General features: G+C 38.6%; 1 protein-coding gene across 2 annotated transcripts in view; it reads right to left on the bottom strand.

The window, feature by feature from the left end:
• LOC132002552 (phospholipid-transporting ATPase IB) overlaps positions 1-19,535 on the bottom strand; it is a 606,778-nt gene that overhangs the window by 460,994 nt on the left and 126,249 nt on the right. The window contains exons 3-4 of one of the 2 annotated variants that reach the window (XM_059377600.1): positions 1,360-1,459; positions 793-891 (exon numbers count right to left, since the gene is read on the bottom strand). In XM_059377600.1, the coding sequence (XP_059233583.1) occupies positions 793-891; positions 1,360-1,459 (199 nt within the window). Of the gene's footprint in view, positions 1-792; positions 892-1,359; positions 1,460-19,535 lie in introns of those variants that run through there. The other variant, XM_059377601.1, reaches the window with a different exon arrangement.

The raw sequence follows: 19,535 nt of genomic DNA, 5'->3' as shown, positions 1-19,535 counted from the left end.
GTGTAAACCTGGTGATTCACAGACCTGTACCCCTGGGGATAAAAATATATGTTTATAAAAATTAAAATAAAAAAACATATAAAAAAAAAAAAAAAAAAAAGAAGTATTCTGTATGATAAATTCAACAACAACTGAATTCATTCTACTGGTAAAGAACTTTGTGAGCAAAGTACCTCTGATTCGTATTCCATTTATTTGTTTACCTATTCCCAGAAAAATGTACACAATGTGTATGAGTGTATGTGCGCGAGTGTGAAAAGGAGACACAGAGGTAGGGAAGGAGGGAGGGAGGGAGAGAGAGAGAGGGCTGGAGAGAGGGAGGGGTAAAGAGGAAGAGAAAGACCCTGGAGGCAAGACCACAGATGGAGAAAAGGGGAGAAAGCATGAATATGGCTGTAGCCATTGAACCCGGAGATACACCGAGAGAAGTCTGAGGAGAGAGAAGATTCATAAAATTACCTCAGGCACAGCCAGCCCAATGCTGCTATACTAGGGAGCAATACCATCCTTTTGATACCTGAATTAGCAAGCTCTAAAGATGGATAGGAACATCAGTGATAAAATCAAAGAGGGTTTACAGAGCTAACATTAGAAAACACAGTTTAAAGTACTTCTGTGTCCCTATATAGATATTTAAGACACTGTGTGTATGCGTTCCTTCCCCAAAAATACCATGATGAGCCTTGAGAAACGGGTTAAGATATTGATTAATTTCCTATCTTTGACAAAGTAAAACAGAGCAACAAATAATTTACAATAGAAGGTTTTTATTCTATGAAAGCAAAGACTTACAAAATCTTCCACAATCTCTTTGATGCCTGCAATTGTTAAAATAATGATCAATGGCACCAGGGTGGTATATCTTCCTGTTGGAGATACGTCTGGAATTTGCTGTAAGACAAGAGACCAAAAGAGGAAGTCGACAAATTAAAATTTTGAAGTCAAAACCCTCTACACAAAAAAGAAAATATGACACTCACCACTCGCTCTTTGGAAGTTCTGTTCCATTTCTGTTATACGAAAGGGATTACCTTCTTTTAAAAACTAGCTATGTGTTTTACATATTTTAAAAATCTTACCTAACATTGCTATGTTGTTTAGGACTGAAAGGGGTTAAAAGTATGGCTTCTAGGCCACTTTTCAGTGCCTCTTTTAGTAACTGCCATTATCCTTAGGGCAATATCTGAAGAAGTCTACCTTCACGCAGGGATCATGTCTGTGCCTGAAAACGATGACTGGATGAGAGGGTAAATCACATTCAAGTATGACGACACTTTCAGCTACGTGACCTTTTAGCAAAATCCCATTTTGCATGTAACTAATGTTATGACTTTTAAATCACTTTTAAAAAAGCATTACCTGTAGTAAGGCAATGAAGAGGAAGAAGGCATTAGCAGCTCTTCTAATCTGCTCATACAAGAATCGAGGTAGAAACGTCAACACGCTGTACTTGGCCGTACTAGAAGCACAAAGAAAAATGCTACTGTCAGCCACAGATCCAAAATCTACAGAGAAAACGGAAAGTGGTGAGAACTTTACAAGTGGTTTTAAAAATAAAATACTTCAGAATTTAGGAAAAGAAAATTGTTGTGCTTGCCCTGTCCCATAAAGATTTTGTAAAAGGATGCACCTAACAAGAAAACTTCTAATGTGATCTTTGTCTTTGATCTCTGACTTAGATGTATTTACTATTCACACAGTGTAAGTAGAGAGATTTACCTGCCTTCTAGGAGCTACAGTAAACAAATCAAGAGTATTCCCCAGGACACCTGGGAGGCTCGGTTGGTTGAAAGTCCAACTTCTGGTTTTGGCTCAGGTCATGATCCCATGGGTACTGAGATCGAGCTCTGCATGGGGCTCTATGATCAGCAGGGAGTGTGCTTGAGATCCTCTCTCTCTCTTCCTGTTCCCGCCCTTTCTCTCTCTAAATAAATAATTTTTTTAAAAAGAGTATTTGCTAAAGGAAGATATATTTCAAAGATCCCAAATACCACAAAAAAAACAAGAACACTGAAATAAAGAGTGAGATACAAACACCAATTGAGTGATTCACACAAGCTAGTAAAATTATTCCAGGGTTTGTGACATGAGATGATTCTTAATATAAAGCCACTGATTTGAGGAGCAAGTCAAGTCCATAAAGGAAGTTCTGGGTCTCAGGCATGTGCATAACAGGTCCATGAGTCCCTCTAGATACCTACCATGGGTGTTTTTATTGTTCAACTACAGTGGAATAAACTCCATTCTCATCATACCCTTCATTTGGCCACCTTTGCTCATGCCTATTTGGAATTTTTTCCCAGTTTTATTGAGAAATAATTGACATACATCACTGCATCACTTCAGGCATACAGCAGGATGTTCTCATTTATATACATAGTGAAATGGTTACCACAGCAGGTTCCATGAACATCCATCTTCTCATATGGGTACAAGAAAAAAGGGGAAAAAATGAACTTTCATAAATACCATACAGCAGTGCATTTTGTTGTATATTACACTCCTTATATGCATTTATCTGACAACTGGAGGTTGTACCTTTGCACCAACTTCTCTAATTCCTCCCCCCACCCCAAATTCTGGTAATCACAAGTCTTATCTTTTTCTAGGAGTTTAGATTTGTTTTGTTTCTTTAGACTCCATGTGTGTGAGATCATATAACAGGTCTTTCTTTTCTGATTTACTTAGCATGCCTTCAAGGTCTATCCATGTAGCAAACGGAAGGATTCCTTCATTTTCTATGGTTGAGTAATATTCCACTTTATGTATATACTACAACCTCTTCATCCATCAGTGGACACTTGGGCTATTTCCATGTCTTGGTGGTTGTAAACACTGCTGCTATGAACATGGTGGTGGAGATATCCTTTTAAGTTAGTGTTTTTATTTCCTTTGGATATAGTCCCAAAAGTTGAACTGCTGAATCATAGGGTAGTTCTTTTTTTTTTTTTTTTTTTTTGAGGAAACTCCATACCTGTTCCCATAGTGCCTGCACCAATTTAGAGTCCCACCTTTTCTATCAATGCCAGCTTTTGTTACCTCTTACCTTTTTGATGATGACTATCCAAACCAGGTGTGACATGATAGGACCTTATGGTTTTAATTTGCATTTCTCTAATGACCAGTGATGTTGGTGTACCTGTTGGTTTTTTATGTATCTTCTTTGGATAAATGTCTATTCATGTATTTTGCCCATTTTTTAATTGGGTTATTGTTTTTTTGCCATTGAGCTGTATGAGTTCTTTATATATATTACATATTAGCCCCCTATCAGATATATGGCTTGCAAATATTTTTCCCATTCCAAAAGTTCTCTTTGCACTTTATTTGGTGGTTTCTTTTGTTGTGCAGAAGCTTTTTAGTTGGATGTAGTCTCCCTTTTTATTTTGTTGCTCTTTTTTTTTTAAAATTTTTTATTTTTTATAAACATATATTTTTATCCCCAGGGGTACAGGTCTGTGAATCACCAGGTTTACACACTTCACAGCACTCACCAAAGCACATACCCTCCCCAATGTCTATAATCCCACCCCCCTTCTCCCAACCACCCTCCCCCCAGCAACCCTCAGTTTGTTTTGTGAGATTAAGAGTCACTTATGGTTTGTCTCCCTCCCAATCCCATCTTGTTTCATTTATTCTTCTCCTACCCATTTAAGCCCCCATGTTGCATCACCACTTCCTCATATCAGGGAGATCATATGATAGTTGTCTTTCTCTGCTTGACTTACTTCGCTAAGCATGATACGCTCTAGTTCCATCCATGTTGTCGCAAATGGCAATATTTCATTTCTTTTGACGGCTGCATAGTATTCCATTGTGTATATATACCACATCTTCTTGATCCATTCATCTGTTGATGGACATCTAGGTTCTTTCCATAGTTTGGCTATTGTGGACATTGCTGCTATAAATATTTTGTTGCTCTTGCTTTAGATGTCACATCCAAAAAGTCATCACCCAAACTCGTGTCAAGGAGCGTTGTCCCTATGTTTTCTTCCAGGAGTTCCATGGCTTTGGGTCTTATGTTTTAGTCTTTAATCTATATCAAATTAATTTTTGTAAGTGGTGTAAAAAGAGTGGGCCAGTTTCATTTTTTTTTTTTTTCAATTCAACAGGGCTCCAGCATTTTTATTATATAATGAAACAGAGATACAGAAAAAAGCAAAAGCTCAATGAGTTCAGGTGAATATTATTTAACTAATAGGTCAAGAAATAGAACCTTGACAAGCACGCCAGGAGCTTCTCTTTATGTCTCAACCAATTATTACCTTTCCCTGTCACCCAAGTATCTACTATCCTGATGTTTATAGTAATCACTTCCTTGTATTTTAATTGCTTGATTACCCAAATGTGCTTCTCTAGACAATATTGTTTAGTTCAGCTCATTAAAAATTGTTTACAGTCTTTGGAGTTTCCTTTCATATTAGGACCTATTATCAAATACAGTCTTAGACTACATGCATAGAGTTATCAGCACTTCCTAACACTGTATGAAGTTTAACTACCATGCTTTTCTGGTCGCTATCCTTGGACTCCCCATGGCATATCGAATGCCTTTGATTAGTGAGTTGAGAAGTGACTGTGTACTGCAGGTGTGGTATGCCACTGAAGAAGGCTGTGGCATCCATAATGCATGTACACTTTCTGAAATATATGTTAGTGCTAGCAGATGAAATATATTACTGTTCAGTTTAAGCTTTGGGTTGCATAAGAACCCACATATCCATATCGAAAGTGTCAAACCTGAAATTACACTTTATGTAATTTTTTTTCTTTTTCATTCAATTTTATTTATTTATTTATTTATTTTTAATATAATTTTTTATTTTTTATAAACATATATTTTTATCCCCAGGGGTACAGGTCTGTGAATCACCAGGTTTACACACTTCATGGATGGAACTAGAGCGTATCATGCTTAGCGAAATAAGTCATTTTTTTACATATGGAATCCAATTACCCCAGCACCACTTATTGAAGAGACTGTCTTTTCTCCCTTGAGGATTTAATTTGTGTTGAATCTATAGATGCTCACATTGTTGCTTCCACCTGGGAATCCTCTCTCATCCACATGGTCTCTCTATAACTAAATGGCCCTTCCCATCTTATTTTCCCATTCAAACTTATATCTTCCATTAAGTTTGATCAAATCACAAAGATTCTTCTTCCTCCAAGCCCACAGGCTGGGGTTTACAACCACCTTATACAGTCTCTGCTTTGTTTTGTATTTTATTTATCTATTCCCAGAATAGATTCTGGGAACATAAAGAATGCTTACTTAAACTTTGTATGTTCCCACCACATAGCAGATAATCAATGAACAATGAAATAATCCAGAGGCATAAATTGAGAAGCTGAAGGGGCAAAATGAACCATTTGTCTTTTGGCTGCTTGAAGATTTATCCATAAGAGTAAACCTGCTTGACTTCTTACTTGCCTTCTGAAAGCAACTCTTAAATGAAATATATTGTAGCAAAGTTATCTATCTAGCAGGTTTCAAATACACAAATTAGAAGCACCAAAATAGAAGAGCCAAGGGTCTTCTTTTGCCTAAGGTATTAAATATACATATTTAAAAAGTATATGAAAACCATTTTTAAGACAGTCCAAACTTAAAAGATTCTGACCTTTGAAGGGATATCTGCTAGAGCCTGCTAGAAAATGTGCTTGCATGGAGCCCCTACTCACTTATGTAGCACTTTGAGGTATAGGATATCACTGTGAAATTTTGCCAGACAGAAGAAGCTAGCTCAAAACAAGCTTATTAAAGTGTAGGGTATGGCTGACAAATTGAGACCAATTAAATGTAATAAAGAAATGAACAATACAATGTTTATATGCAAACTGTTAAATTTGAGTACAGGCAGAACATGTGAGTAAATTGAGAGTGAGTAAAGGTCACTACTAAAAATTATGTTAGATTTATTTTAAATTAACATAGGAAAACTATCACTTTATGGCCCATAAAAAGAAATTTTGCCTATATTTGATGTATATCTGTAATGTTATTAATTTCATAGTTAAAATTTCAAAAACAGAAAAAAAAGTGTAGGGTATAGAAAATATACCATACTCATGCACATGATAAGCTCATGGTACAAAGTTCTTTTCATTGCAATTTAGAGGACAAATTCAAACAGAACACCATGCATTCCTTTATGGTGCACTGACCATTGAAATAAAGCAAACAACATTATCATAAAGGAAACATGAAAATCATATACTCTAAGACTAGAAAGCATCTTATAATGTAGTCTGACTATAACATTTGAACCCCAGATTCTATCTGTATGAAACAGACACACATACACTGTTGGCAGATGTCTTTGTGTGAACATTTCCCACTTGAGTCCAGTACTAAGTATACTTAAGGGGAGCCACATGTCTCTGAAATACCATAAAAGTAGATGGTTGGAGCAGAAAGAGATCCCATTTATATGAGAAAACCAAAGATAAGACGGGGAAGGAAAGTATACTAACTTTTATTCTAGTCGAAATAGAAAAGTGAGTCTAAAATATTTTCAGACTCAAATAGAATGAGCATAATCAATAAAAGTCAATAATTAAAAGAAACTGACATTTACCTAAGAGATGGCTACTGTGTAGTAGTAAAATAATTATCTTGATATACAACCTGATGTGTCCTGGGATGTTAACACATAAAAGTAAAATCAGCTAAAATCAGCACCCATCAAAATCATCCTACCGGAAGAGTTTAGGGTAGAACTTCTCCAACTTAAGAATGCATACAGATAACCTGGGGAGTCTTGTTAAAATATATTAGTCAGGGTCTCCAGAGAAACAGAACCAACAGGAATGTATATACGGAGAGAGAGAATCATTTTAAGGAATTGATTTACACAACTGTGGAGTCTTGCTAAGTCTAAAATCTGCAGAGTGGGCTGGCAGACTGGAGACCCAGGAGAAGATCTCGTGTTGTCCTTCAAGTCTGAAGGCTATCAGATGGCAGAATTCCTTCTTGTCCAGGAAGGTCAGACTTTGTTCTATTGAGGCTTTTAACTGACTGAATGAGGCCCACCCACAGTAGAGGGTCATCTGGGGCATCCAAACTCTACCAATTTAAACATTCATCTCATTCAAAAATACCTTCACAGAAACACCTACAGTAATGTTTGACCAAACATCTGGGCCCCATTGCCCAGTGCCCCCATGCCCCATGGCAGTCAGGTTGCACATGAAATTAACCAGTGTGTGCCTATTCTGATTCAGTGGGTCTAGAGTGGGCCTGAGAATTTGATTCAGTTTCTAAAGATTTCCAAGTGAGACCAATACTGCTGATCCAAGGACCACAGTCTGACCAGCAACCACCCTTGAACAGGTAGATTTGTTCAAATCTCCTACATGAAGTCAATCCAGCTGAACACAGTAAGACATAAAAAGGGTAGAACATTTACCATCCACTGTAGCTGGGGAAAGAACAATCCACAGGGTGAAATGGGTCAGTGAAGGGGCTTCCCAACAGAACAGTTTGTTCACCCAGGTGAAGGAGCCACCCCCAAAACATTCCCACTCAGACCACATGTGTCAGCACTCTTGCCAGGAAGGCTGTTCACAGCAAGGACAGGACATGGCTGCAAGTGGTTCTAGGTATTTAGTGCATCTTAGAACCTAGCGGATAGGGACAAATGACCAGGAGAAAAACAAGGGATTCCTGTGGTTTACTCAGATTCTATCTAAACATGTTAGACTGATGATTCTTGAAATAGGGTGGCATGAATAAGGAATTTGTAAAAAATCCAACAAGCCTTCCTTCAACAGATATTTGCTGAGCCCCATCCAAGTACTGGGCACTGTGCCAGGCACCACAGGGAACCAACTGGTCGAGGATGCAGACCCTCAAGGGAATTACAGTCTAGAGGAAAAATCAGCCTGAAAAAACTATACAATAGGATACATGTGATAAGTTCTGTGGAGGCAAATCAATCAGGGAAGGAGGATGCAGAGGGGGACATGGGTGGGAGGCAGGGGAAGGGGCACAATTCTCAGTGGCATGATCAGGGAATGTTTCACTGAGAAGGTGATGGGTGTGCTGAGCCCTGGAGGAGATGAATTGGCAAGAACGTCTGCTCGGGGACACAGGGAAAGAGAGTGAGAGAATAGCAACCACAAATTGCTGCATGGGAGAGCTTGTGTTGTTCCTTGGGAGGGGCAGGAAGGGGCCAATGTGGACGGAGCCACATGGAGAAGCATGAAGAGACCAGCATGACCACATGCTGGCCTTTTCTTCTCAGGAACAGGAAACCTCTGGATTCTAAGACAAGATCTGACAACAGCAGCAACCTGGGAACCCCGTCTCCTGGGGAAATGTGGCTCAGCGGGTAGAACTCAGTTATGTGAATGGTGGGTGTGGTCCTCTTAGACACTCTTAGGATATGGCAAATATGGGAAACAACTCATACAGAAAATAGGGCTTGGCAGAATTGTGGGTCTGGGGCTACACCTGCCACAAATCACAAAGCACTGTCCAAGTCTGATCTCCAGAATGCAGCATAAACCAAGAACACAGACATGAAGCTCTAGTACGATTTTCTAGCTGCAAGAAAAACCCGAGCTGACAACTGTTCTCCAAAGGCACACCTAAAATGCAGTAAGGGTTCAAAGTGCAACTTTCCCCTATAACGAGCCTCCAGTGCACCCGGGTGGCTCAGTTGGTTAGGCAACTGCCTTCAGCTCAGGTCTTGATCCCAGAGTCCTGGGATCGAGTCCCACATCTGGCTCCCAGCTCCATGGGGAGTCTGCTTCTCCCTCTAACCTTCTCCTCTCTCATGCTCTTGCTCTCTCTCTCTTGCTCTCTCGCTCTCAAACAAATAAATAAAATCTTTTAAAAAAAATAAAATAAAATAAGTCTCCAGAAACCCAGAAATTAAACTAGCTTAACCCTCATCTTTGAAATAAAAACTGGCAAATCCACCTGAGCTACACATACAGCCAAAAGCAAGCACTGTTTCTAGTCTCCTGCATTACACAGACATTACATTCTCTTGCATGTGCCCCATGCACAGTAAATGTTCAATACTGACTGAAAGAGAAGAGGGTTGTTTTAAATAAGTCCACAGGAGGCTGACTGAGCTAAACCAGTGCTCCATGATCATGATCTGGAAAGCTTCCATTCCACCCAGGTCTTGTAAGATGCCATTCACCTTTCTCCTCCCAAAATACTCCCTCACCAAGGAGCTCTAGATTACTGGAGGTAGATGACAAGAAAACACCGAGTCCTAGGAAAGTTGTTCATATTAATTCCTTTATCATTTAGTGTATTAAACTAACTCCCAGGAAAGATCAAGAGTGAGTGAGACAATAAATGCAAAGGCCAGCAGACCCCCTGCCATTTCTATTGACGATGGACAACAGGGCACAGCTGGGAGTCACCTCAGAGGACATGCCAATGGACAGCAAAGCCTACAGCCCTTTATGGGGAGCACGGACTCCTGGTGCTTTGCCAACCAACCCTCCCAAATTATATTCTGGGAATCCTCTCCAATATAGAAACTCCTGCAGATAAACAGGGACAGGATCCCTTCACTAGAAATTTTCACTTCGTTTGCCTGAACTACTACAATTTAGACAGTTACCATGAAAGATTAAGAAGCTCACTTGAAAACAATGATATTTTTATTTTCAACACTTTTCCTATTTCTCAGTCTACAGCTGGGGAAAAATACTGCCCTCCTTATAGCTTATTCCCAGAACGCAGTAATTGGACCTAACCCGGTGCTATTAGTAATCTACTTCTTCATAGTACTTTATTATGGCTTACATAGAGCACTTTAGCATATTCTTTATAATACACATTTAATGAGAAAAGTGAGCTGAGCTCTAATCAATCAACTTATAAATATACATGTGAACATAACTGCACCAATGAGAGATCCCCTTTAATTCCTACTAAATCATGTAAGTGTCCTATTCCTATCATATTTTCAAATCTGTTCTAGTATACATAATGCATTATTCAATAAATAGCTCTGGACACAAAGCATATATTTCAATACCTCTATGGACATGTGGACAGGGAAGAAGAGAACAGAGAGACAATAACATTTTGAGCACAAAGCATACCACCAGGGAAACCTTCCACCTCTTAGACAAGCAGTTCTAAAATGCAAGACACACTGGGTATTTATGGCTACTATCTTTAAATGTGGAACCTCTGAAAAGCAGGTTTTGTTCAAATGCTTTACAAGAAAACCTGTGAACCTCAGGATATAAAAATCAACTGAAAAGGTATTGTGAGACTCTCATTCAAAGCAAAGCAAAAAAGGAGCATTTCCAATGAGATCCTGTCTTCAATAAAAAGAAACAACCAATATTATAAGGAAGCCTGACCTAAAGGCCAGCAGGTACCAGAGTCACAAGTGCAGCCCAATCCTACCACTGCCCTGGAAACAGAAGAAGCAAAACAGGTCAAAGTCTATTGCATTTAATTATACCTTTGGACCTTCACTCAAAATTCAATATATTCTTTCTAAACACAGGGAAATAAACCCAGTCAAAAGGTTTAAGGTTGTCCTGGAGGCTGACACACTACAAGTCAAAACAAGGTGTGACGGGACTTGGAAACAGAGTCATCAAAATCTCATGCTCCAGGGTGGCTGCCCTCAGACAAGGAGGCAGGGGTACTGCTGGCTGCAAAGGCAGATTGAAATTCATCAAAAAACCTCACTTCCCAAGCAGACAGAGCCAGGAATTCCATTAATGAGCCAGATCTACATGGGGTGCTAGCTGAAGCAGACAATATGGGAAACTAGTAGGAGGTGCAGGGTTCACTAGGATGGAATGCACACCAAAAAAATCCATTTAGATCTGGATATAAAACAAAATCTATGAGTCTCCTGTGCTACAGAGTCCAAGAAGTTTATGGATATCAAAACCGCAGGTGAGGGGTATCATTTTTATAATCACACATAACTACTAAACCTTATTCAAATGTTTAATTTTCATTCAAGTTTTTCTGCTAGGGTTTCTTCCCTCCCCAGTATGCATGAGGAACGAAGTATACAGCCAACTTTTCATAAACTGAACACACCCATGTAGTTGTCTGCTTGAAATTTCACATAGGGACATGAGGAACATAAGATTTTATCTATGGGGCTCTAATAGCAATAAAGGTCTAATATAAAATACCTGCCCTCTGACTCACAACTGTAAAATGGACACACACATTTATCATCTTCATCTGCTCAGGGACCATAAATTAGTAGATAAGAAGGTAAAAACATATAGCCATCGTTTGAAAAATGAGGAATGGAATCATCAGCCAAAAAGATTTGTTTTCCCCCTATTTTAGGGGGAACACGTCTCTAAGGCACCTTCTGTATAGGAGCTGCAGCAAGAGAAAATCTCCAGAAGGGAGATTTGTGTGAAAGACCCTGCGCTGAGGGAGAAGATCAGGTCTACTTTCAGAACTGTTTTCTGAGAAGATAAGTCAATCCATTTTTTAAGAAGATCATTGCATTTGTCAAGACTCTCCAGAGAAACAGAACCAATACAATGCGGATGTGGAGAGAAAGTGAGATTATAAATTGTTCATACAATTATAGAATCTGACAAGTCCCAAGATCTGCAGTCAGCAAGGGAAGGGACCGTGTGGTTGTTCCAGTCAAAAGTCAGGAAAAAGCATGCTATCCCAATTCAAAGTCTGTCAGGCAGGAGAGGTTCCCTCTTACTCACCCTTTTTGTTCTATGCAGGCCTTTGACTGACTGGATGAAAACCACTCACATTGCAGAGGGCAATCTGCTTTACTCTAGGATTCATATGTTAATACAGCCCAAAAGCATCCTCACAGAAACACCAGAATAATGTTTGACCAAATATCTGGGCCCTCCAGGTCATATACATAAAATGAATGATTGCCATCACTTATCAGACAGGGCAGAGGCAGGCATATGCCGGTGTGTCAGAGGGGACTGATGACAGGAAGAGAGATGTGTCAGCCTATAGGACAGAGGCAGCTCAGGAGGTGGAGACATCAAGGATAGAAAAAGGACAGAGGCCAGGAGAGAAAAAAAGGGGACCCAAGCCAGGAGATCAGGGTTAAGAGTCTGGAGAAACTTCAGGAGATAAAATAAAAATGGCTAAAAGCAGAGGATTAAGAAAAGCAGTACTAAGGCACCTGGGTGGCTCAGTCATTAAGCATCTGCCTTCAGCTCAGGTCATGATCCCCAGGGTCCCTGCTAGGCCAGAAGCCTACTTCTTCCTCTCCCACTCCCCCTGCTTGTGTTCCTGCTCTAGCTCGCTCTCTCTCTCTCTCTCTCTGTCAAATAAATTATATCTTTTTTTTTTTTAAGAAATAAAAGAAAAGCAACACTATTTTTCTCTCACAAGCCCCTTTTTTCTGGCTGCACAGAAACCTCACACAGCCAGACTTCCTACACCCATGGCCAGAGAGCCAAAGACCAGGCCCTGGGAAAACACTGAAATCTCAAGGAAGACAGAAAAAAATCCTCCACATACTCACATTCAAAGTCCTTCACCTAAAGTTAAGCTTGCTATCTGATCCATGCTCACAGAGCTCCCCTAAGTCTTCTGTGCTCTTTGGAAAATTACCAGATATGTGCAAGAAGTTCCCATTATGAAAAAAAGATTAAAAAATGAATAGGGGGGGGAGAGTAGAGGAAACACAGTGCAGCAAACTTTAAAAAGAATATTTTTTTAAATGCTCACATCCTCAGAGTTATCAGAGGATAATACATTCATATAAAACCAGGTTAAGATGCTTTTTTTCTAAAAAAGATTTTATTTATTTATCTGACACAGAGAGACACAGAAAGAGAGGGATCACAAGCAGGGGGAGGGGGAGAGGAAGAAGCAGACTCTTCTCTGAGCAGAGAGCCTGATGTGGGGCTCAATCCCAGGACCCTGGGATCATGACCTGAGCTGAAGGCAGACACTTAATGACTGAGCCAACCAGGCACCCCTAAAGTGTTATTTTTAAAATCCAATAGAATAAAAGAGCTATTAGGAATTAGAAGTACAACAATCTAAGATAATCCAATCATAGAAGTAAAAAGTAAAAGTAAACCTCCCCCAAAAGTAGAACAACAACAACAACAATAACAAAAGATGAAAAGTAGAAACCTAACAATACTGACATGAGAGTCAATATCTAACCATTAAGAGCTCGACAAAAGTTAGGGAAAGAAAATACTTCCTAAAAATATACAAGAATATTCATCAGAATTCTAAGCAGTTTTCTCACTGAAAGGCTTCACCAAGTACCCAAAACAACAAGAGACTTACACCAAAATTTAAAATTATAGAATATCAAGTATTTTTTTTTAATTGAAAGATTAAAAGAACTTACTATAAAGGGGGGAAAAAAATCAATGTTGAACTTAAAGAGCTAAAGCAGTACTTCAGATTTCTATACCTAGCCAAACTATCAGGTCATCAAATTTACTTTTCATGTAGGATTTCTTAGGAAACTGCTTACTGCAAGAAGGCTTCAACAATACTAGACATTAATCAATAAATAAAACACACACAGTATCCCCCCCAAAAAAACCCCCAAAAATGAAAAACAGGGACTTCAACTCTACAAAAGAGCAAGACAGTTCTAGCATGATAACACATCCACACAACAGCCACTTTACCTTGGAAGAATGTCCCTAGGACAAAACAAAAACAAAAACAAAACAAAACTAGAACTGAGACACTATTTTGAGAGATTTCTTTTAAATAGAGAGAGGTTGATAACAGGTGTGATCTGAGCGGAAAAACAAGGATATGCGAAAAAATGTAAAAATGCTCTGGTAGAAAAATGAGGCAGAAAAAGCAAGCTACACTAGGAAAGAAACAAACATGATATACCATGTCAGTACCTGGCACTAAAGTCAAGAAATTGAGTCTTCATCTATAAGAGAATTTAGAAAGATCATTTCTAAACCTCATTTAGAAATAGGATAGAAACAACAAAAGAATTAAACACAGAATGAGTTCAAAGTGGTAGAACAGAATGAAAATGGAAAAGATGTGGTGGGAGGCTACTGATTTTCATGGCAAACTTTCATACTATTTAAACTTAAACAACTCACATGAATTACTTCAATAATAACTTAATATTTTAAATTAAAATTAGTAAGATCTAGATGTAACTGTCAAGTGACCACAGTTCTTTTAATTTTAGCTAATTTCAGGAATGACATACATAAGGAGCTGTTTATTAGAACATGAAATTAGACTAAAGACCTAATTTATTCTTACACTGCTTCCCACCACAAATGTAGTAACCACTCATATCTGTTATTAATCCCTACAATCACTTCCTTCTGCCAGCAACAACTGGGCATAATGTTAAAACAAGGAAATTCTAATCGATCCAACTTGAATTTAACCAGAAACAAACATCGGTATGACACTCAAAGTATAATACTTTTACAAAGTTGTTTCTTTGGGAAGAGCAATCTGGCTTTCAGCACAAGAGTCTTTACCCTGTAACTCGGCCCACAGGAAAAATGAGAGTAAAGTTCCTTCCCCTTAAATAGAAATCACTTTATGGTGAAGAGTATTAGCTTTTTAAGTTCTCTTGCTTCCTTTAATCCCCTGCCAAATTCCTAGAACATCTTTCTTTCCCCTTTTCATCAAACCACATCCTTTTCCACTTCTGAGCCAACAGCCCAAGGGGTCATCTTCTCTAGCAAGCTTTTCCCTAATATGTCTACCCAATGCACAATCTGTAATATAGCATTTCAACACTCAGTCTCTCTCCTGCAGGAGAGAGAGAAAGCAGGAGCAGGGGCGGGGGGCGAGCAGAAAGAGAAAGCCATTTCTTCTCCTCTTACACACATAGGCACAGAGCTCTGGAGGGCCACATCAAATATTTATTCTCTTAACCACCTCTATGAGGCTTGTAGACAGAGCTCACCATGCACCTATACTGACAGCATGGCATCCCCTGCTGGCCAGGCATCATAGCAATGTTTTCTGCAATGAAAATTTGCAGAGTGACACCTTGGGGCCAGAAGAAAAGTTCTTCAGTAATTTTCTAAGGTAAATCATCAGAGAAGCAATGTTTAAGAAGAATTTTAAAGCTGTATTTAATTTTAACAATTCATTCTGGTATATTCACTTGTGGACACTTAATGTAAAAACACAATGCGCATAGTGGTGCCTGGTGGCTCAGGTTGAGTAGCTGGCTCTTGATTTCAGACCATGATCTCATGGGTCATGGGATTGAGCCCTGAGCCAGCTCTGCGCTCAGAGGGGAGTCAGCTTGAAGATTCTTTTCCTCCAACCTCAAATAAATACATCTTTAACACACACACACACACACACACACACACACACACACACCATGGCACCCCCTGCTGGCCAGGCTTTACTACACTATAGTTCATTCCTAAGTAATCATAAAATGTTTTCTTGTCTTTTCATTTGGTTTACTCATTATATACCCACAATTAGATCCAGGCTTCGTGGGGCCTGGATATGATTTGTATATAACATGCATACAATTTGAGGATCACATCTTAAGAAAAACACTAAATGACAAAAACAAAATAGAATACTTATTTAGAATGAGGGGAGAAATCACAACATAATTCATAAAACCTGAAATGCACTACATTGCAACTTCCAGAAAACACAGTATTTTTATTATCTACCTGATATTCTACAATACTCTCTCCCTTGTATTTCTTTATTTCATTTTCTTAGACCATTATGCTTACAGGACAATTTTGTAATAGTTTTTTTTTTTTTTAAGATTTTATTTATTTATTTGACAGACAGAGATCACAAGTAGGCAGAGAGGCAGGCAGAGAGAGAGGAGGAAGTAGGCTCCCTGCTGAGCAGAGAGCCCAACGTGGGACTCGATCCCAGGACCCTGAGATCATGACCCGAGCCGAAGGCAGCGGCCTAACCCACTGAGCCACCCAGGCACCCCTGTAATAGTTTTTATAGAAAGATAATTCATTCCTTCCTCTATGGTTGAGATAGTGTTTCTTTCCATTTCACTATTTGTTAACAGCAATAATGTCACAAAATGTTTATGATTGTTGTCAAATTCAGAGAAAATTTACCAAATTTCATTTATGAATGAAACTTAAAATCTGGAAAATTTTTCTACAGACTAGGTTCTGGCCCCAAACATTTCAAAACATTGTTCCTGCAAGATGACCCACACACTTTGGTGTAATTCTGATCCTTCTAATTCTACACTGTCCTCCCACAACCCCAGGTGAGGTGGTAGCAGTAAGAGCATTTCTGATACTTACTCCTATGTGGGGACATTAAATAATTCATTCACAAAAGTGACTGCACGCCACATAAATCTATCTCTAAACCAACCAAAACATTATTTCCTACTTTTCTTTCCCCAGATCCCTACAATTCCACTCCAATGCCATCTAATGAAAGAGGAAATGTCATAAAGGGTGAAGTCTGACTGAAAAGAGACAGTGGTCTTACCTTATCAGAGTTGAAATCTATTTCTTATACAAAAATCACTGGCCATGTAAACATATGGTTGGCTCCCTCTCTGGGCCTGGGAATGTCCTGAAGCTTAAGCTCCATTAGCTTCAAATAAATCTGACTCTCTGGATATATACATAACCCAATACAAACATGTAAGCAATCTACACATGGTTATTTAAATAACAACCTATATACCCTTCCATAATTTTCTCCAGGTTTATAAACTCCTACACAGACATGCATTATATCCACACATATACAGTTGCCCATGTTCCACAAAAATGGGACAAGATGCTGTTTTCTGAATTTTGTTTTTCTCAACACTGGAAAATCCCTGCAAGTCAAGGATACGGCTCTAATTTTTTTTTTTTTTTTAGTTTATTTATTTATTTGAGAGAGTGAGAGATCATGGGGCAGTGGAGGGACAGAGGGAGAGAGAGAGAGAATCCCAGGCTGACTCTGTGCAGAGTCTGGAGCTAGACACAGAGCTTGAGCCCACAACCTGAGACCACGACTGGAGCCAAAACCAAGAGTCAGGTACTTAACCAACTGAACCACCCAGGCATCCCGGCTCTGATTCATTTGTAATGACTATATAATATTCTTCAATTTACTTAATCATTCTATGATGAGCATTTACTTTATTTCCCAGCTTTCATGCCCTAAAATATGTCATGGCAAATAGCCATGTTCACATACCCATGATTGTTGCTAAGTTTACTACTATAAGATTACCTTAAGTGAGATTAAGAATCTAAGGATCACATAGCTTTTAAAATTATTAACCAAAGCCCACACTTGAGATTTCCTAAGTTGCTACCCAATCTACTTCTGTTCCAAGAGGATCATAAATTTTCAATTTTAATAGATAACAAATTCTTTCCCAAAAGCATTTTAAAAGTTCACATTTCTATCAGCAATATACAGGAATATTCTTTATCTTCATACCCCTGCCAATAACAGGTATCAACAGTCAATTTTACAGCATTCAGACTTCAGTCAAGTAACCTATCACTGTTAGATTTATGTGCATTTCCTCTGTTATAACAAAGTTGAATATATTTTCATACATTTGTGGGCCACATGGCTTTGCTCCATTATCACTTCCTTAAATACTTGGTCGATTTTCCTATTCATTTGGTGATCTTTTCAGTGCGCACTTGTAATAATCCTTGGTATAAATTAACTCTCATTTACATAAAATAGATTTCTAGACCACTCATTTTTATAGTGAGTTATTTAAATGGTATTTCTGACTCACAAAGAAGTACTAGACAATGCAAATGTTTGTAAAAATTTATAGCACCTTGGTTTAGTATTAAATTCTTCCAGGAAAAAAGAAAAAGAACAAAATCCTTCCTCATCCTACCACTGCATACATGTAGTCCCCAAGATTCTCTTTATAGATATTTTTAATATCAGCCTTTAATTTTTGCAATCAGAATTTATTTTTTCATATGATGCAGGAAGGAGCTCACTATTGTCTTTATCCTGACAGACAGGCATATTATTCAATAAATGATACCAGCACAATTATTCATGCCATTTAATGGAAATACCACTTTGTGCTACACTGGCATGTATTTAGTTCCAGGGGTATCTTTATCAGTTCCCATGTCAGTACCATTTTGATTTACAGTAGTCTTGTATATGTTCTGACATTTCAAAGGTAACTCCTCCCCTGATATTCTTCTCCAAAATTGTCTTTTTCTCCGTGGGAAACTAACACCACAAACAGAAATGCATTAGGAAAGATGCAAAAGGAAGAGCATTAGTTTTCCTATCTGTTTTTAAAAATGGTTATTGCAGATTTGAACATGATCACTTGATGAAATAATACAGAGAAAGTGGCTCCATCTTAAATGCCTCTAATGATTTTTTTCAAGTCATACACATACGTGCTTTATGCTAGAGCACAAATTCCCAGATGCGGATTTGATTTCCTGATCTGTTTAAGTCATCATTTTAGGAATTTATACCTGCATTTTTCTGGAATTTTCTTGCATGATTAACAATTCCAATTAGTAGTAATATTTTGGAAGATGAACATTATTATGAGCGAGTGGCAAAAGAGTCACATGATTGTTGTAATAAAACAAAAAGTCAGTATAAGACTGAGCCACAATATTTATACAATATTATGGCCAATTTCTGAGTCTTGCCAATTTTGAAGTGAAAAGCACATTATATGCCATTACTAAGAGAATCCTTTTTATTGAAAGCCAAGGAGATTGTAAGGACAACTGCCAAAAGGTTTGAAAGGCAAACATGAATGCATGTGAATTCTCAGAAAAGGAGCAGATAATTTAGTTGGAATTAAAAAAATTCTTAGTTAGAAACTGAATTCTGCTCCTTGTAGCAAAATTCATCTAAAGCCACCTAAGGCACCTGAGGGAGAGGGGCTGTTTTCCTCTTGGAGCAGAAATTCCAGAGGTAGGCAATCCAGTGTTGATGCAGAGCTCCACAAACGTCAACATCCTGGGTGTGCTCTCACATTGTGCCACACAATCGTCACAAAACAGCTGCTCACCCTTCAGGTTCACAGTTGTCTTCCACACAGGAGAAAGGCTCTGCCCCTTTGTTGAGAAGTGTTGGAATGTTCCCAGATCCCCTCAGCCCATGGCTCATTGGCCAGAGACGCATCTCACGACCATTTCCACTTCCAAGTATTTATACACACCTGGAATAAAACTGGTGGGTGGTATCCATCTTAATACCATCTTCTGAAGTAAACAAATGTCTGAGACATTTCGTGGCCTCTTGGGTTTATGAACGGTAGGTTGGCCACGTGGCACAGGCCCCCAGTCCATGCTCAATAAGGAAGTCAGCAGGGACTGAGATTTGGAATTGAACTGACACTACTCAATATATTGATCAGATTAGGAAAGAGGAGACATGTTAGTGGTTTGTGTTTGGGGCATGCCAAAAATCATATGCCCATTAAATTATCCATACAATGAACTCAGGGGTGAAAAAACATGTCAGATCCCCTCAAATGACCACGGAACTAGAAAAATAACCAGTTTTCAGTGATGAAAGCAAGAAAAGTTCCAGACATCATAATTAGGTATTATCTACAATAAACACAAAATCAGGGTTT

This window comes from Mustela nigripes, chromosome 15, assembly GCF_022355385.1.
Source record: "Mustela nigripes isolate SB6536 chromosome 15, MUSNIG.SB6536, whole genome shotgun sequence".
NCBI lineage: Eukaryota > Metazoa > Chordata > Mammalia > Carnivora > Mustelidae > Mustela > Mustela nigripes.
Note: the sequence above shows the minus strand (reverse complement) of the source record. Positions and strands in the feature narration are given on the sequence as shown.